Source organism: Ammospiza nelsoni, chromosome 4 (genome assembly GCF_027579445.1).
Source record: "Ammospiza nelsoni isolate bAmmNel1 chromosome 4, bAmmNel1.pri, whole genome shotgun sequence".
NCBI lineage: Eukaryota > Metazoa > Chordata > Aves > Passeriformes > Passerellidae > Ammospiza > Ammospiza nelsoni.
In genome coordinates, this window is record NC_080636.1 from 31,903,352 (window position 1) to 31,924,054 (window position 20,703).

General features: G+C 40.5%; 1 protein-coding gene across 1 annotated transcript; it reads right to left on the reverse strand.

Annotated features, from left to right (window-relative positions):
- Positions 1 to 2,577: 2,577 nt before the first annotated feature.
- On the reverse strand, positions 2,578 to 18,238 carry LOC132072012 (cytochrome P450 4V2). Its single transcript, XM_059469901.1, has 11 exons — positions 17,964 to 18,238; positions 15,611 to 15,723; positions 14,954 to 15,039; positions 13,258 to 13,448; positions 12,780 to 12,849; positions 11,629 to 11,755; positions 9,668 to 9,859; positions 7,764 to 7,866; positions 7,291 to 7,425; positions 6,943 to 7,122; positions 2,578 to 5,299 (listed from the first exon to the last, which is right to left on the reverse strand). Exons 1-11 carry the CDS (start codon positions 18,175 to 18,177, stop codon positions 5,121 to 5,123), a joined length of 1,590 nt encoding a protein of 529 aa, XP_059325884.1. The 5' UTR covers positions 18,178 to 18,238; the 3' UTR covers positions 2,578 to 5,120.
- Positions 18,239 to 20,703: the final 2,465 nt, after the last annotated feature.

A 20,703-nucleotide genomic window follows, 5' to 3' on the forward strand; every position in this document is an offset into this window, starting at 1 on the left:
GATTTAGGTATAATTCTGCCTGGCAGAACCAAATCCCACATTTCTTATGGCAGTCCTATTCAAAAAACAGCTTCAACATGGAAGAGGATTTACTCTCTGTGATGAGACAACACCTGCCGGTTGTGATGTGGAGCAAGAGGAGAAGTTTCTCAGAGGAAATGAGGAAAGGAAGGCACCAGTATGGTAGGAAAAACCCAAATTTTCATTTTGATTTGCCTTTGTGCACACCCTTTCCATTTGAATGAGGATACCATAACAATTTCATGAACTTGAATGCTCCAGCAGGTAAAAAAACAACCAACCAAAAATATTCTGAACAACTTCATGGCTATCATTATGCAAATGACAAAGGAGATAGAGAAATAAAATATAAAATGCTGCTAAAACAAACCCTAAATCTAAATCTCAATCTTTTCTTCTTACAATCAACAATCTAGAGCCTTTTCATCTGAGTCAGGATGCCACTATCTGAGTGAAGAATCTACTGTTTCACTAGGGCAGAACTTTCTGTTTGACTTGATACCACCTCAAATGGCTGCAAAAAGATGGATAGAATAATTTACTGATTTGTGAATGGCACAGCATTATGTATTGTATCAGATTAAAACCAGTTTACTAGTTCCATATGCTGAAATTACACATCAACAATAGTCTTCCTTGAAACAGAGCCCAGAAAACACTGCAAATCAGATGTCAAATAAGAAATCAATGCAAACAAAATTCAGGATCGTATTAAATGAAATAGAAGACAGTTGCAAATATTAAACAACAAATAGTTACTGGATTTGTGTCACAGACATCTTTAGTGAAAAATCCTTTCTTTAGGATTTTTCCTCCTTCTGCAAGGAGGTGCACCTGTGATTGGCCCATGTTGCATGTGTACAATTAAGGGCCAATCAAAGACAAGCTCTCTCTGGGACAGAATCAGAGAGAGCTCCCTTGTTTATGCTATTCCTATTCTATTCTTGGCATAGCAGCTTCTGAACTTTTCTCTCTATTCCTTTTAGTATAGTGATAATGTATTATATATCATAAATTAATAAATCCAGCCTTCTGATCATGAGATCAAGATCCTCGTCTCTCTCTTCACCCTGAAAGACCCTTGGAACCCTGGTAACAGGTTTGTTATTTCTGAAGTCCTCTGTGATTTTTTTCAGATTTTCCATTTTTTTAAATAAATGGAGAATCACATTACTGCCCAAGGCCTTCCTTTTTGGACCTATAGCACCTGATGCTGGTTATTGCTAGGTATTAGAGAAGATAGGATGTTTCAACATACACTGAAGGGCCCCAGTATCTTGATCAAGGCCTGTAAACTGCCAAACAGTAATTCTTGGGCAAGTTGTATGTTGTATGTCAATTAGTAGCCTGGAATGAGGTCATTTGTGCATACAACAAATGCTGAGTCTTTTGTTAACTGATAGCTTTTGCCTTTCTTTGATCAAAATATTTTTCAATTTCAATGAACACTTAATATCTCCACAAGTTATACTCCAGGCATCAAATAGAAAAGTCCATTTGTTGAACAAAAGATAGAGTTTTACTCAGCAGACTGTAACCAAGAGACTCTCGTTTTCAGAAGAATCTCAGATGTATGCAGTTTTTTGGTTTAGAAAGTGAGTTAACTTAGTTTTTAATCTTTTAATCCATGCAGATCTTGAAGGTCATCTTCGAAATATGACCTGACTATAAACTGAGGTGCTCCTATACTGGGGAGTTTTGTCCAGGTGTGACACAAATACTCCTTTAGGAAGAAAATTGGAGTAGGATTCTCTGACTTTTAGCTGCTGGAAAAGAAGACGACACATGAAAACAAACACAGCAAAATTATTTGTTTGCAGCAGCATACTAACATTTATATATCAGGTTTTTGTCTTTTACAGCATGAGAATTAAATTCAGGAAGGCAAGTGGATATCTAGTGTACACCACTATTCCACCTCCTGCATGTGTCCAAAACATGCAGCTTTCAGAGACCAAAAAGCAGTTTGTGTAAAGGTGGCTGGGAAATTCTAGTGCCTCAGGGCACCTACAGGTGCTCTCAAGCAGAACTTCCCAACAGAGGGAGGTCACACCTTGTCTCTTTTCAGTGTTCCTTGGAACAGCTGTAAACCATGATCCAGAAACACTCACACATTCCATTTCTGTCATCCCAGTAGAAAGTCATGTCCTTTCTGACACCACACAAAAGGAATCTTTATAGACAGTGTAATCTTTTGGTTTAGAGATCAGCTGCTACCTTAATACCACAGCAGATACCTACAACTCTGGAAAAAGATCACAAACAGCTACTATGCACATGCAGTTTTTATTACACAATATTTTATTGTCCCATTATTTTATCAGGAAACCTGCAATGCCGTGCTGCATGCCACAATCCTACAGGAACAACCCCCCAGATAAAACCTCAAATCAACAGTCAAACAAAAAAAAAAAAACCACACAAAACCTACAAACAAACTCCCACATCCAGAGGATTGCTGCTGACCACTATCAAGAGCTACACACCACATGATTTAACCTAATAAAAACACACTAGATAATGCAAGGTATTTAACATCTACCCAGCAGGCACGAATTTGGCAGTATGTTCAGTACTGTTTTATTCAATATTTATTTCCTTAGCAGCATCAGATAGCTTCAGAACCAATTTTCACAACAGAAGATAAGAGATCACTGCCATTTCAGAGCAGCTCAGAACACAATTATAGGATTACATCAATGCTTATCTTGGCAAAGACACTTTTTGCATCACTAAATAGGGATTTTTCACATTGGCATCCTCGTGCCAGCATTTGAGCCCATGCACTTTTCATAATGAGTTTCTTTTTATAGTTTTATCCAGTTTTTGTCTCAACGATTTTCTTGTCCATTTTGAAGAGTATAAAGAAATAACAGGAGATACACACACATTTTATGGGAAGAGCATGGTACAAGAAAAAAGCACAGTGCAAGAAAAAATATTGGTCAGTGTAGATAGAATTCGTAAGAATTATCTTATGGAAAAATAAAGTTATAATTTGGTCTATCTTACAAATGTTTTCTACAAAAAACATCCCACAGAAGGAAAAGAAGTAATATTAGTTTCCATTTGTCTTGAAAGTCCTTAACTTAAGCACATACCTTAAGACATGAGGTACCTCTCCAGGTTTCAACTACATGCCAAATTTCCTGAGAAAACATATTCTGGATACTAATCCTATTTACCTTGAAAATTCACACTGCCAAGTATGTAAAACCAAGGAAATAATTCCTTAATTTCGAGTCTCTTTGGAAAACTTGTGTCATGTGTATTATATCCATTAACATATGGAGGTGGTCTCAAAAGTTATCTCATTATAAAGAAGACAATGTTTAGATTGAGCCCTGGAAACTGAAATTCTTGTTATTATGCAGCAATGAAACCTATCTTTGAAAAAGAAGACTGAAGAATGCAAGTATTACTATTGTAAAGGCTCTTTTGTCTTAGTGGTAAAATAAATACAGTGATTGTAGACTATTCATCAAAATCTGTGATTTCATTTTTTAAACTAATTGTTACACATTTTCTTTTTAGTAAATCCTCAGAAAATGGTAAAACCAAGGCTTATCAGAGTACATAGAGTTTGGCGGGTTCAAGGAAACCTCTAATTTATTTGGAACAAATATAAATTATTTTGTCATTATTATGATATTCTGCAAAGTACAGCAGTATCCTAGGTATTAAGTGACTAAGTGTTGTTGAAAGGAAACAGAGACAAGAGAAAAAAATATGTAAATGTCAACAAAATGAGTAAGAACAGATTACTCTTTTCCTACTTTGTAACACATTAATCATTTCTGGACCAGTCCATATTAGTTTTATCAGCTCTGACCTCCAGCTTCTCACCCAGTCCCCCTCTGCAGGCTGCCCACAGCCCAAGAACAACCTAAAGGCAACAACACGCCAATAGCCCTCAGCACCAAGAGGCAAGAACAACCAAAGGCACGAGCGTGGTTATTGGTGGGCATCCCTCTTTGTACAGCGCCAGGTATCGTGCTGGAGCAACACACACCAGTCAAAAGAAGCCCCAAAAGCAGAGGGGACCAGTAAAGCCAGACCAGCTAGAGGACATCAGCTTGGTTTAGCACCAGCTTTTTGTTCAGAGCTTGCAAAAGTCATGGAGAGTCTGTTCTCCAGCTGTATGGCCTGCAGCAGACTTTGATCAGTCATGAAGGTACAACCAGAAACTTTGACAGGCATTTCATTCTATCACTGTAATTCCTCTTCAACATCAATTAGCAAAAAACTCTGTAGGTTGCCTTTAGGGCACTAGAAGGCAAGAGCACACTGGCTTTGACCAGCATGGTAAAATCTAGTTGATTGATCACCCTAGAGGAACTGATGCTAAGAAACAATTATTCATCAGCAATTTACCTGCACAGAGGCATGCAATATCAACAGGTACCATTTCAGTCCACATTGAGGCATGGCATGAGTTTATTCTCAAAATTTGTAATAATACATTGCTTTTGTCATTATGAAATTCTGTGTGTAATTTGCATAAGGTCTAGTTCCTGCTATGGTTAATGCTTTTGGTACTGTTTGCTAAAAAATAATTCAGACCACTCCCTTCTTACAAACTACTTTAAATGCTTCCAAGAAGGAGTGAAATGATCACAGATTTTTGTGTGGTCTTTACAGAGGCAATCATCACCAAAAAAAAAAAAAAGTTATGCAAAGAAGAAGGATTATCACTTGTATTTTTCAGAAAAAAAAGAAACCTGAAAACCTTACAAACACTTCAGACTTCCCAGTTACTTGGAAAATGCTATGGCATGTAAGGTAATCACTTCATCACAGGCACTGCTGCTGTTATTACCATAGCTTAGTTTTTATGGCACTGTGGCAATGGAATAGTTTCATCTGAGCAGATAAGGCACTAAAATTTAAGGATTAAAGGCTTGCATTTCAAAGATCAACATGAAGTTCACAAGCAGTATAAAAGTAGAGCAACTAGGGCTATTACTGCATCTTCTGTAATAAAACAATAGCAACTAGTTTTAACAAATTTCTGGACTGACATCAAAATATTTGATTTTAAAATATGTCTCAGCCTAAATAGATTGAAAACTTTTGGAAGTAAACTCTTGAAATTCCTTTCATTCTGATCCAGTATTTGGTCTCCTAGACTTCAGTTTAATCCAGATGCCTTTATTTGGACGAAGAATCAATTCTCCACATAAACCAAGCTCTTCTGGCTTTTGACACGATTCCACCCAAAAGCGCCGCAGGATGAGGGCTAGAAGAGTTTTCTCCTCCATTTGTGCAAAGCGCTGACCTATGAGTTACAGGGCAGGAAAAAAATTAGTTATTGTCAAGTTGCATCAACAGCTGCTGCACTTGCATGCTCACAGGACTTAAGAACAGAACGAGCTTTAGGCCAAAATCAAGGTCATATGGATACAAGTTACACTAGCACCTTTCTCTGCATGAAAACTCTGGCCTTCTCGGGACAATCCACAGTCCATCCTCCTTCCCATAGTACACAGAACTCAAACAACAACATGTAGTACTTCCATATGAAGTCAACCCTTCATATGGAACTACTACAAAACATAGCCTAGTCACATCTCTTGAAAGGACTGGGCAGGAGGGATGGATAGCAGACCAGAGCAGAAGGTGCAGAACAGGCTCTGTGGGGAGAGAAAAATCTCATGGTTCCATATATGTGGAGAGGAGCAAAGGAGATGCAACTGCAACGGAATGACAGACAGACCTTCCTTCAGTTATCATTAAGCCTCACACACACTGATGATTTGGTAGCACAGAGGGCAAAGTTCAATTTACAATCCTGAGATAGGTGAAGGCAGAAACATGAGAACAGAGAAACGTGAGGGAAACCAAACCAAGTGGCACAAGGCAGTTCACAAAAACTAAAAAACGGAGATGGGACACAAAATACAGGGCTGAGAACTTTTTATGTTCTCCCCTTTGTATTATATACACAGATTATATACACAGAAGTCTGTACATATCTACACACAATGCACTTTTGCAATTACACTAATGAACCACCTCTCCTGCACATGTTCCTGCACACTCAGGAACTAGCTAGACATGTTATATCTTTGGAACAAGGAAAGACCTACTTTACTGCTCTCATGGAAGAGGGCACTTACTACCACTGAGACAAATCAAAACAAACCAATTGTATTCCCCAAAAAGAGAAACCAAAACAAACAAACAAAACCAAAAAAAACCAAAAGAAGTAATATTTCCCATTATCGTAACAGCATGACAACTTTTGGATGTTCCGCATCTGCACTTAAAATCAGCGCAGGGAACAGTCTTTTCACATGTTCTACAATATAAACAACACTGCCTCTACTTGAAGCACAGATAAATGTCAAGCACCTCAGTGGCATCTGAAAGTGCTGATGAGTTCTGGGATGACAGAGAAGACACCAAACCAACTACAGTGTCAGAAATAGGGAAAGAATACATCACTTGCAGATTGCATGCTTTGGACATCCAGCTCAGAACCTGAGAGAGACAGATTAACTGTTTCCAGAGCAAGGCAGGTGTGGGACATGTGTTTTCTCTTATTCTGTGTTGCTGACACTGAGAATCAGAAATTAGGAAGCAATCATGTCCTAACACAGGAGCCCAAAAACATGCTGTCAGGCTGCACAGCAGTGAGGAAGAAACATCAACAGGATAGACACTTGTCCCTAGGAAGAAAGGAAATGCCTCAGAAGAAACAAATGGGATAGCTCAACAGCATTAATATGAGTCTATGAACTAAACTCTTCTGAGAGAATTCAGGTCTATCTAATGGAAGTGTGTGGCTTGCAGGACAGGCAGTGCCCAGCTCCAGAGGTGGGGAATGAGGAAGAACACTATACAAACAGTACTCGTTGCTGTCTCAGTTACCACATTCAAAAGCAGAACCTTACAAGGGCTTCCTCTCCAGACACATACCAATGCAGTTCCTGGGACCAGCTGAGAAGGGCACATAAGCATATGGGTGCCTTCCCTTAGAATTTTCAGGGAAGAATCGCTCAGGCCTGAACTCCTCCGGGTCAGGGAAGACCTCAGGGTCTCTATGCAGGGCATAAGTTAAAACGAGGACATTTGCACCTCTTGGTATCTGATATCCCCCTAAAGAGAGGAGAGAAGGGGAGAAGAAGAGTCAAAACAAAAACCAACAAGTGACTTCCTATACACAACAGAACAGTAAAAAATAAAACAATGCTGTCCTTTTCTTGGGAAACATCTCCACTGCAGAAATGCTAGAAGAGAAAATGGCAAAGACAGAACACCACTTACTAATGCAGCAATCCTCTCTCAAGGAACGGGCAAACAGGGGAACTGAAGGGTAGAGACGAAGAGCTTCTTTCACAACACATTCAAGGTATCGAAGATTCTTCAAATCCTCTGTTGTAACGGGACGTTCAGTATTGTCTGTCCAAAAACAAACACAGGGATGACCAAGACCAAAACTCCCCATCTTTGGCTAAACAAACTCATCCTGGATCTCCTCAGAAACTCTCATCATGCACCAAGACTACATACAAGAAGGTGTTACAAATATATTAAATATGCATATCTTGCCCCAAAGACATAAGTTTGGTTGTACACCCCAACAGACCTCCCCACACCCATCCCAAGCACCTGTAACTGCTGAAAGTTCCAGAAGGGCCACAAGGCATGCTCTTAAATCCCCTTCTACTTCTAGGCTTTTAACACATTTCCACTCACAATTGCAGCAAAACTCCAGTGAAGGGGGAATGGAGACTTACCAAACACCTCGTCCAATTCCCTGTGAACCTTCTTCTGAACTTCCGGATTACGTCCAAGCAAGTACAAGACCCAGTTCACAGCAGCTGCTGTTGTATCATGGCCCTACAGGTCCAGATTTACAAAGACATTAATTTCAACTCTATTCCCATGTACCAGTGGGCTTTGTAAATACTTAGGTGTGCAGTTAGTATGAAAAGTGAGACTTATAAGTCTCATCCCCATGATAAAAACATGAATCAAGAGTGAATGATTCAACTCACTATCAAGATAAAAGGTGATCCACAATTGTTCTGACAAAAGGGGAAAGTTTTGAAATAACCCAAGCAAAATCCCTCTCTTCTGATTCTCAGGAGCTGCATGAACTATCAATATCTACACAATGAATCAGATGTATATTCATCTTTTTGGTTACTGTCCAGTCAACATCTATAGGGGCCAGTGACTGTCACAGGAGAGATACAATGGAGACAACTTGTAACCATTTCAAAAGTATCTAAAAATGGTTTTGTGAGACACAATACAGAAGCCATAGAAGAAAATACTTGGTTTTCTATGGGGACGGAATCAACTACTAGTTCCCAGCACTGTGGGAAGGAGAGGAAAAGAAAGCAGACACAAAACATGAACCAAAGAAGGGGAGAAAAAAAAACATAAAAAAGGATAAAAAAGGGAGGAACAGAAAAGGGAAAAGTTGACCAAAAAAGAATCTTTATACTAAAAAAGCACACTTGTGGTGAAGTTCAGGATGCTACTGTAGTACAGAAATGGCAAGATGAGAAGAGAGTTTCTCTTGGTTACAACAGTATTAATAAGATTCTATGAATTAAGCTCTTCTGAGAGAATTCAGGTCCATCTAATGGAAGTGTGCAGAAAACTTGTGGAAATCTTCAGATCCTCCCTTAGGGAATCAGACAAGAAGAAGAGCCTTGAAGATAATCAGAGGGATGGGACACATCTCCTATGAAGACAGGCTGAGAGAGTTGGAGTTTTTCAGCCTGGAGAAAAGAAGGCTCTGGGAAGACCTGGTTGTGGCCTTTCAGTACTTAGAGAGGACTTACAGGACTTACAAAAAAAAAAAAAAAAAAAAAAGAGGGAGTGTGACATTTTACATGAGCAGGTACTTATAGGAAAAGAGAGAATAATTGTAAACTAAAAGAGAAAAAAAAATATATTAGATGTTAGGAAGAAATTTTTTACTCAGAGATTAGTGAAGAACATGCTGGCTAGAGAAATTTTGAATGTCCTATCTCTCAAGGTGTTCAGAGACAGGTGGGATGGGGCCCTGGCAACCCACTCTAGTTGATGACATCCCTGACCATGGCAGGAGGGTTGTAATTAAACCATCTTTAAGGTCCCTTTCAACCCAAGTCATTCTAGGACAAATTTCTACAAGATGAAGCACTGATGTACAGTGGACTACAGAACCAGAAGACTGCAGGCAATGTAGCAAGGGAAAAAATGTGAGGAGACATGAAAAAATGCAAGTCAAAACAGTGAAAGTATTTAGAGCTCTCTTCAGTGTTAATGAAGCTTGCAACAAAAGGCAAGAGCCCGTGGTCCATGTCAGCCTTTAAGTTTTCATTTCTCTCCTGCTTTCATGAGTAGACCCTGCTCACACAGGCAGAGTCTACCACATGTGCATTGTCCAAAGCTTTTCCAGGGCATACCAAGGCTTCTATCCTACCTCTGTAGAATAGAAACATTGAGATGTTCTCTTAGGGTTCCAGGGCTTAAATAACATCATGCTAAAAACAACATCCTGAACTAAGACAAGAGTCACCACCTGAAAATTCTGAATCTTGGGTTTGGAGGAAAAAAAACAAACAAAAAACCCCAGCAAATAAAACCTTCCAAAATAACAACAACAACAAAAGAACAATAAACCAATGGGTTCCTTGGTTACCTCAAACATGAAAGTATCCACTTCCTCACGAATGTCCCTGTAGCTCAATTTTTTCCCTTCATCATCTGTTGCATTCAGCAGCATGTCCAGGAATGCTTTTCTCTTTTTGGAACCACTTTCTTCAGAGTTACCATCATTATCATGTTTCTTTTGCTGGGTGTTTTTAAGTTCTTCAGCTTTTTCTGCAATGACCTGAGATTAGAACCATTGCATCAGATGTGATGAATTCAGCACAAGTGCACTGTCTGCCTCATACAGTTTTGTCCTAACTTATCAAAACGACATCCATCTGTAGCACTCTACATGAGTTGTTAGCTCAGCTGTCAGCATTAGGTCATGAAATTTAACTGACTTTTTATTAGTAGTGAATTATGACCAACCTTTCTTGCCCCAAGCAAAAGAATAAACCTTGAACAGCCTTTGTGCAATCAAGAAAATAGACAGCCAAGCTACATAAACAACTTGGGGGCCATCAAGAAGTGTAAACATGGCCAGAGTATCTGGAACACACTAATAATGAATGCCAACAGTGGTAACAGCATATCAAAAAAATCACCACGGTGTGATCACCAATAAGATCTTCTCTATCCCATCTGAGAACTATGAAAGGATCTCACTTCCAACCTCCAAAAAACTCAGAAAACTGAAGAGAAGCCAGGGGATCCCAGAACCATGTGTCAAGGCTACACACAGTATTGCCGAACCCACTACACTAAAGCTTCCCAAATTTTCCCAAGTATGAGAGCAATGGCTGAATTTCCCTTTTTTAGGCCAAAGTACAGACCCAGTAACAGACATAAATTTCTTATTGTTGCCATTGTTGTTGCAAAGTCAAAACAGAACCCTTCAATAAACTCGCATTGCTCATAAAAACAACAAAATAATTTAAAAGGGTGTAGAGTACGCATTTCTGTTTTGAAGAATCACTGAATGGCAGAAAAAATGTACAGTTCCATGCACACACATTGTTTTCCTCATTTAACATGCATGTGTGTCACATATTGACTAATCCTTCACCTCAGTGCTTGCTCTCAACACCTACATAGATGCAATTATTATTTATGGTCCTTTGTCATCTTCTATGATTTGGTTGGTTATATTCTTCAGTGCACCAGCCCAGCATGGGAAGAGTACAAGTGTTAAGAGCCTCTCTCATGACTCACTGCGGCAATTTCCAATAAAAGGCAGCAAGAAAAAAACCCACAATGTGGCTCATTATATGTAGCCAAAGATCAAAGACTATTTCCTTTGCCAAAGACATTGATACAATGACATCATAGGGTACATGCATTGGGAAAGCAGCCTCTCTGATACCATCCTAATAAGAGATTTGGGAGGACAAACTTTGGTAAGAATAATATAGGAATTATTTGGTGAGAGAAAGGGCTGTTACTTCCACAGTCTAACAAGGTGAGAGAACACTTTATTTTATGCCAAGTGAGCAATGCATGCCTAATGATTTCTGTATCAGAATGCCTCACTGCTGATGTGAGGACCAGCATGTGTTTGCTCCTCTCAGAAGTTCTGTTCTGAATAGGGGAAAATGAACACAGGCTTCAGTTTCTGAGGGCTGAAACCAGTGGCACTACCATGCAGATCCCTATGTTTACTGCTCCGAACTTGGAAGTGAGTTGTTGGACGTCATCCAGATGTGGAGCTTTTCAGGCAGAACAAGAGTTCAATGAATTTCTGTTGTTTGTTACAGTTTTCAAGGACCCGCAAGTTCTGGCACTCCCCTGGAGTAGTCTACTTTCTTGTTTAAATTCAGCAGAGATACTAAAAGGGAAGTCAGCTCTTGTCTTCTTTTCAGGGAATTCCTCAGCATCACAATAGAGAGACAGCATATCAAGGAGGCTGAACCTTATCCCCATTTGAAAGATCTGTGTGAAAAACTTTAATCCAACAATGAAAATTATCATTATAAATATTATAAGTAATATGTTCTTTCAAAGACTCTGTACCATATCTGTAAAATTGTGAAGGATGTTGAGCTTCCTATTGTGCTCTCTTCCTACTTTGAACAACACATACAAAAAGTCAGGCCAAAGCCAAGGGCTCATCTGTCGCCGTTGGATTAGATCACCCATCCTAGGGACAAAACAATTATATCATGTAACATTACTTGACAAAAACACCAAATTATAGCACATTTCAAGAACAAACAAAAAAAAAAAAAAAAAAAACCCAAAAACAAAACAAAATTTCTATGTATCCTAATGAAGTGGAACTTAACATATTGTGTAGGTTTAAACCCATTATTTGAAAGGAAGGCCATTCACATTTGTGTCTTGATTTTACACCATCTCAAAATTTCTGTCTACTTATCCCAGCCTCACCATGTTTTATTTCTTTAAGTATTGATATCTGAGAAGGACAGCATATTCTCACTTAGTCCAAATCCTCTTGAAACAGTCCTATTAAGTCATCCAATCCCATCACACCCCACTTCAGCAAAGCATTGACAGTCTTGTAAAGACTACTCAGTCCAGGGTCCCAAAATATCTGCCCCAAGAGCTCAAACAGTTTCTGAGAGCATTGCGCTCCTACTTGAACATCCAGACACCAGATTGCACATTAAAGGACTTAAAATGTATTTAAAATTAAAAATATGAGACTTCAAGTATGCTCAAACACAAGTAGAGTACATTTGGAAGGGCTGATTGTTATTGCAATTCAGCTCTTGCTCATGCTTTAGCTGCAGAGTAATTATTATTGACTTCAAGCACACTTGTGCTACAATTTGGAAAAGGCCAAGGAACTGATGATAATCAAACCTTTCAGACCTCCCCCTGTTTTTTATCATACCTGTCCCAACAAGCTCCATCAAAAGTTAAGAGTGAGATCATAGAATCACAGATTCATTTAGGTTGGAAAAGACCTTGTAGATCGAGTCCAACTGTTAGCCTACTGTTAACCCAGTCCATTGCTACACCATGATCCTATGTGCCACAGGAAGATGTCTTATCAAACACCTCCAGGGTATTTAGTGACTCAGGGTTAGTCTCTTCCAATGCTTTACATCCCTCCTTCTGACTCTCTGGCCTTCCTTCCTGACACCAGCAGCATAAATTCCAGCTCAATTGAAAAATAACTAAGGAAAAAGTGCATTTACCTGTAGATAGCAGAAACATAGTCAGAATCTTTATTCTTCTGGGCACCCACATTCCTGCCCATTGCTGTTTCTAGGATGAAAACATCAACATTTCACAAGTACAAAAGTACAAAGTGAAATGCAGTATACATAGTGAGTTACTACTACTCCCAGCTTCTGACTATCACCACCATCCCTTTGACAAGTGAATACACATATCCCTTTGCAGGGAATGAGATTTCTTTGTATTTCCATGCCCAGGAATCCTGCTCCTCAAGAAAACCTCACTTCAGACTGCTGCCTCTGTCCTGCCAGTGCCAAAACTCAGCTGCTCAGTTGCAAGTAGTAAATCCTGGGGAAAAGGTTGGCAAGGATGGAAATGTATTTAGAAAATATGCAGGGACATTGCTCTTCAATTATGTTACACAAACTGGCACCACTAAACTCATGGTCTTCTGCATCATTCACAGTTCTACCACAATAACTGAACAAGACTTACCACAAATAATATCAAGGGCACACAGAGTGATGTCCATAAAGACATTAAATGGCTCCTTGTCAACATGCTTCTCAAGTTTCTTCACCAAAATATTTCCTTGCTCATTCATGACCTCTAGAAAGTCACTCAAGATTGCAAAGTGGAATGTGGGAGTTATCATCTTCCTCCGTGACCGCCACTTGTCTCCAGTGCTATAAAATTAATAGGGAGAAGGAAGGCTAAAAAACTCCAAGCCAAAAATAATATCCTCACCATTACAGGAAGTACCCAGTGAATACTGCAGCCTGGAAGAGATGGACACACTGTAGATGTCTCTTCAAGCTGTTCATAGCACCCCACAGAAGGAGCAAATGGAAATATTTCTTGCTCTAGGTCTCTTGGAAGCAGAATCCACCATTTCTCCAGCTGATCTCAACCAGTGGAGATGCCAAAAAGCCTCCAGACAGTACATCCCTGTTAGTCAGTGCACAGGCCCAGAGGGACCAAGCAGAAGTCAGCCAGAGGCCAAACCAGCTATTCAGTATCAAGGCCTCAACCACTCCACCCTCTCTCTCAGTCAGTGGTTGTGCTTGCCTCCATTCACTGACCATGAAATGAGGCCTGCAGAGAACTAGGGCCTAGAGATATCATGAAAATGACTGCCTCAAGGTATGGCTACAGCCTACTTCCTTGGAGAAAGGCAATCACTTCCCACATGCTGGTGACAAGCATGGAGCCACAGTGAGTGTCACCAGCTTCCTGGGGGTCCCTGTTCACTTTTTCTAAATAACATGCCCTAGCTGGCACTTCTGCTTACAGGGTAAAACTATCACACCACTGCCCCTGTTAATTTGCTATTAGGGCACTCCACAGGCCAGCATATTGGCTTGCTGTCTGCCACTGCTGCCCCTAATCAGCAGAGACCGGAACATTCTCCTCCATTATGTTTGTGCAAGCACAAGAAAGTCAAAATACCTCTGTACATGTATGGAAGACAAAACAACCAGTAAGGAAGAACAGTGAGGATACACCATGCCTGATGTTCATGGACTTCACCTCTGCACTCTGCTACTGATTAATTACTGCCTTCTTACAGGCCATGAACAAAACTCAGGATAAAATGCATGCCTAGTCCTATTCCATGAACTTGTACTTCCCACACCATGATCACAGCTGGCTTTTACAATACCATGGTCCCATCATAAAGCATGAGGAATCCACCTTTGAGGGCTCCAAACAAGCAACAAAGTTAACCACTAACACTGGGACCTGGACCTTTTTTCAAAAACCCAGAAGAGGCTCAAAAGTACCAAAGACAATCTATACTTACCTTGCTCTGACTATTGAATATCTGCATCATCCAGACCAATCCTTCCTTTCCCATTCCAAGACTGGAGGACACCAAACGCTTATACCGCTGCTCCTCCCTTTCTCCACTCCTGATTTATGTTCCTACCCAGACTCATTTCTCATGATCCTCTACTTCATGAATGAAATAAAGGAAAGGGTGCACATACTCTCCGATCCTACCCCAAAGCATCGCCAACCTCAGGCCTATCCTACTGGTCTGCAATATGACCAGCTGAGATAAGCAATGCACACAATCTCTTTGTTCAGAAATACATACAGCATTCCTGCCATCAAGACCTCTTGTTATCCTATACCCTGCAAATTTCAAAAAGGTAGCAGTGCACATTCACTTCATTTTACATTATACCTTGTCAGAAGTCCAGTGCCCAGCCATGGATGTAGGAATTTGTATAGGTATGATTTTTCTATATGTTTTGAATTGTTCAGAATAGCCTGTCAGAAAAATTAACAGTGAGAAAAAATATTACTTGTTAGATGGAGAGAGATTTCTTCACTATTTCTTCAATAAACACTCCAACAGACAAACAACACTGTCTTACTAGATCATGGACAATCACTGTCAGCAGCAAAACTTACAACTACATTTCATGGCATCAAAACAGACCCACCAAGTTTTAATGCAGAAGTCTGTAAAGAGACCAAGCACTGCAACCTGAATTTCATAATGTTCTATCCTTATTTCAGTGGTCCCATATTCCCTGCTATCTGCTTGTTTGTTCCAATCTTGGGAGTAGAAGCTTTCGCACATGTGAAAACCAAGCTAAAGGAGATGCTTCTTTGATGCTTTCATTTGCAGGTCATCTTCAGTATTCCCCCCAATGCCTATGACTATGCTTTTTTATATTCCTTTACTTTATGCCTTTGTTTACCACTAACTCAGAGGACTATCCCAAAGCAAATCAATCCAAGCCCCTTTTAATAAAAATTACATTGAGTAATAGAAGTAACATGTTGGGCACTGCTCTGCATCCCAGTAGAATATACAGGAGACCAGCATACTCACCTCCACACTGTCAGGGTGATACAAAAATATGACAGGCACTGGTCCTATCCAAAGTTTGAACAGTGGCAAACTTCTGAACTTTTCAGTATAAAACTCTATCTGTTTAAAAAAATCTGGAATAGAAAATCAGAGTAGAGCTTCAACAAGGGGAATTTACAAAATAAGCAAGGCTTCTGTAATGAGCTCCAGCACCCCAAGCCCTGCAATTGTGATTTTCTTGTAGTTTTAACCTGCTGCTGTGACCTAGCAGCATATTTTACACTTGTGGATTTTAAAATTCAGGTATCCTAATCTCTTCAGGCACAGAAGAGCACCATTTATGCCACAGATCAACCTGAGGGACACCACTGCTGTCCAGCTGCCAGTTGGACTTCACACCAGTGAGCTCAGCAAACCAGCAAATACTCCTCCCACATTCTTTTGCAATTATCCAGTCCATATCTTGTCCATTCAGCTACAGAGAAAGCATGGGAGACAGCTGAATCTGTTGGCAGGGTAAGAAGAGTCGATGGTGTTTGATTTAATTCAAAAAAGTCTTTGACACTATCTCATCATAGAGGACAATCAGGTTCATTCCACAATATTAGTGGGTGCTACTTTCAGGATGTTCAAGGATTAAACACTTTGCCCTTTCAGAAACAAGCTTAAACAAATGATACCTTTACAAGCCTCTGCAGAGTTGAAAATTCAAAGGTCCCCAAATCAAAGAAAAAAAAAGAAAAAAGATAGTTTCCTAATAGATGCCCAAATACAGCTTTCCCTAGACTTACAAAAAGTTTTAATGACACCTCATTCAACACGATTCAGTGTCAGATTATTTTACTATTTTTAAAATATTTTTCCAAACATCGCTGTGATTAAAATAGCCCATCTTCCAGCAATTGTCTAGCAATTCCAATTTAAAAAATCCTCATCGTATGAAAAGCTATTTTCATCCCTGTTATAGAACACTACCCTTTTAAAAAGTTTTTTTTTATATTTTTAATAAAAAATATTATAAACCACAAAATTTACCCATTTTTACATAAATAAACAAGAACAAAGAAGGCTGGACATGGGAGCTATGTGATTCCTTAACTAAAACACGGGAGCTATGTGGTTTCTGCTAACAAATGAGATTAGGGACTACACAGAACATCAGAGTTCACATCAAATTGCTGGAGACAGAAGCAATGTTCCAGTTTGCTTTGGATTTTTAAAGATTTTTTTAAAAAGAGGATAAGAAAGAAAAAAAAAAAGATTAATCTCTCAGTCCAGCTCATATAAACATCCTATCATCCTCCTACTGTTTCCCCAAAGTCAACTTTGTGGAAATCTGCCTGCCCTCACATCCGCCACAGATGTCTCATATTTGTCCTTAGATATGGGACTGGATCCAGAGGAAAGATATGACAGTGTGCCTTGTGAACAGAGGCACCGTGTCTCAGCATGGGCCAGCACTGGGCAATTTGTGTTCCAGTGCTGTACTCTCACTTGACTTCACCATGCTCCCATGACCCATTAGTGTATTCTGGCAGCATAGACAGCAGCACAGCCAGCAACACATGCACAGAGCAGAACTGGCATACACAGGCATCACAAACACACACAGAGGAGTGTGGCAGCAGACTCAGCAACGCTTCCATACCACAAACTCCTTAAGAAATATGTTCCTGTTAAAATATGAGTACCAAATGGAAAAGGAACTTCCAGCACATTAGTGCTCTCTCATGCACCAGGCAAAAAGAAGGTGCCATTAATCAGTTCAAGAACAAAAGGATTTGCTTTTGCGTGTTGCACCATAAATGCTCAGCAAGTTCTTTCACACTCAACACATAAATCTAAGCCACAGATTATTCCGGAAGGGAGCCCAGGTAAAAACTATTTGGCATGCTAAAGTCCCTTGCACATGCTTGGGCGAAGGTAATTGTTTCAAGCTTTGTTTGGATCACATCCAAAAAAGTCATGAGAACATAGTGTTCAACTTTGTGAAGCAGCATTTCCTGCAAGAGCCCACTGCACACCGCCCTCTCACTCAAACACATTCCACAGCGTTCATGCTCCGTCCTACCAACAACTTAATAGTCTGAGCCCAGCAGCAGCTGCTGTCAGATTTAACCTCCAGTTAGTCTTTGAGACCAATAATAATGCCACATTTATGCAGTTCCTCTCCTTTCCTCTTCACTGCCCACTCCTCACACTGTTCACCTCTGCACGTTGCCTAGAGAGACCTAAAGGCAACAGCACATCCTCTGATACCCCACTCTGCTTCCACAGCTCAGCCATAAAAGCACCTCACCACCACTGGCTCCTCCAGCAAAGCCCAGGCAGTGCAGGGACCTCACAGCTGGGCTACAGTGTGAGCTGGCATTACCTTCTCCTTTCCGCTCAAAGAGCAGGGCATTTCCCAGCACAGGATAGCAGGGGCTGGCACCCGGGATGGACTTCAGCATTCGCCATTGCCTCCAGTATTCCATCAGGGAGGGCAGGGAGCACACAGTCACTATTGTCACAAGCAGAGCAATGATGCCAGCTCCCCATGGCAGCAGCTGGGGTCTCCCTGAGAGTCCTTCCACGACATCCATCATCACTTCTCAGCCTCCTGCCCTGAGCCTTGATCCCTGCTGCGAAACTGGCGCTGCCTGTACTCGGCACTGCAGAAAAGTTGGCCAGAAGAGCAGGAGGCGGAGCCACCACACAAGCCTCTGGCGTAGCTTCTGGCCAAGAAAATAAACAGAGTTGAAAGACACTCTTACTGAGACACTGCATTCTAGCATTTCCTGGTGGCTGGCAAGCCAGAGGGAACAGTCACTGCCCTCACTTGGTTGGAGCCAAGTGATGAGTGAGAACCGTCTTTGCAGGCCATGCAATACCTCACAAGGAAAAAACAAAGTACCATCAAGAGAAAAAATACCTTTTTGCTGATTTGGGATAGATGAGTTTTCTCAATATCATCTTTCTCAACCTGTTCTCAGGTGCTCAACACCATTTTGCCATAGAGAACTGCTCCAGTGCTGCCCAACACGATAACTAAAGGGCCAGATGGAGAATACCCTTTTTTCAGCTGGTTTGATGGCTTCAAAGGGTTTCAAAAACCAAAGCCCATAAAGACCCCCAACAGCAGCACTGCAAATCTTACTGATGCTTCTCAGCTCAAATGGCCTTTACTGATCTCATTGCTGAATGCTCAGGCACAGGCTAAAGGGTACCAGTAAAACAACTGGCAGCACCAGCACCCGTGCCCCAACTTGCAAAGTGCCTGGGTACTCACAGTACCGAACCCACCATACACACTGCTGCCCCTCCTGCCTCAGGAGGATCCAGGATCTCTTCTCACTGCTGCAGGGCTACTCAGCATCTGTTTCTCAAAGTGGGTGCTCAGAAACCTTTTGGTCAAACAGAATTTTGGTAGAGGCAGCATGGTTCACAGCCAATTCACAAAACTTCACCCTCCAAATAAAGCACAAATGGTATGTGTGTATGGCCATAGTCACATTTATCCTCTTTGCTTTGTACCAAAAATGACTGCACTGATTTTTAGCAAATCAACAAATAGCATAAACAAAACAACTAAGAAAAAAACTAACAGAAAGCTCAGAACATCAGAAGTTAAGTAAGTTTCTGTGACCCTTGGCATCAGAGGAGGGTAAATTTTGGCACTTTGTTCTTGCAATCTCCCAGCAGAGACTTTATCATAAACACTGACTGCTATATCTTTCTGCACAGTAAACAGCTGGAAATGAACTTTGCTACTCTTGCTGTTATTTGTAATGGTTTGTGACAGAAAGCAGCAGATATATACCCAGTCTTGCAAACACATAGGCAAGTTAGACAACCATCAGTCCCATCTTTTGTTCAGGTGACAACCTGGGAAGGAAGCAAGCAAACAGGACAAAGAGACTCACCTTTTGTATTTCTAACACAGAGATCAGCTGAATAATTATACTCTCATATTTACAAAAAGTCGTGCAGTTTGTTGCCTTAATTGCACCAATAATTAGATTAAGTGACTATCTGTGCTTCTGAGTCAAAATTCTGTACTTCTAACTGCTGATTACTCCTTCTACAGAAAAAAACAAAAAGCCCAAACACCAAAAACCAGAAAAACCCTGTGAAACAGCAAGAAGGTGGAAAGGCATTGGGAAAGCAGTAAGGAACACTGCAAAGCAAACATTGCAGCATCCTGCCAGCAGCTGGCAATGGTGATGATGTTAATAAAAACCAGCAGAAACACTGGAATGAGACATAAAAGATATACACCCAACAAACAAGAAATGAGAGGTCTAGCATCTTTGAGGCCTAATTATGTCATCAAGACTTGGAATCATAACAAAACTTGGAGGATGTTCTGTAGGAAGTAAGTTTTCTACCAGATGGTGATCAGCATTTCCTTTTTACCCTGGGAACTATTGTTCAGTGTTGGATTTCTGTGAGCACTCCACTGGTTAGTGAATCGTTGCTTTTATAAATCCTCTTTATAAAAGGGTATATATTATATCCTTTTATAAAACAGTGCAAACCTATTCTTCTTCAGCCTCTTGCCTAAGTGGAAGCCAATCTACCTGTGCTGGCAGAAGACAAGCAACTTGTTAGGCAGCTGTGTCAGCCATGAAATACAATGACAACACAGGCTTCTGCTGGTCCCTAGAATGAAGCCTGGATTCTTCAATAAGAAAAACTAATAAAATCATCATTAGCAGCAAGAAAAAAAACCAAAACAAAATAAAATCAAAGCAAATCAAGTCTAAAGCGGATCTGATACAACAGAGGGGGGGTTCCTGCTGGCTCCACTCTGGATCCACTGCAGAACATAGCTGAGGTCAGCAGCCAAGCTGAAGTACAAGCTGAATAGCTCAGCAGCCAAGCTGGACAGAAAAGTACACAACCCATTCTGAAAAATTGTTTTTTTCTTAAGAAAGGCTTTCTTAGCAAGAGCTTCCCTCTTTCTAAACACACACCATTGCAACATGATTAACCCTTATGCAGAAAGCTACTCTAAAATAAAGAGGCTATTTGTAGACATCAATAGCCATCACCTAGACAAAGAAAACGTAACACAGTATGTCTCCATTTCAAAATATGTCATCAGCTGGACAGGTGGAGAGCTCAGAGAT

What these genes read in the sequence shown, in the direction of transcription:
- LOC132072012 (XM_059469901.1), bottom strand. Translation starts at nt 18,177, where the DNA reads ATGATGGATGTCGTGGAAGGACTCTCAGGGAGACCCCAGCTGCTGCCA. An exon ending in TTCACAATTTTACAGATATG is followed by an intron (nt 9,860 to 11,628) that starts GTACAGAGTCTT and finishes TTCTAATCTCAG; the next exon opens with GTCATTGCAGAAAAAGCTGA. An exon ending in GAGAGAGGATTGCTGCATTA is followed by an intron (nt 7,123 to 7,290) that starts GTAAGTGGTGTT and finishes TCCTCTCTTTAG; the next exon opens with GGGGATATCAGATACCAAGA.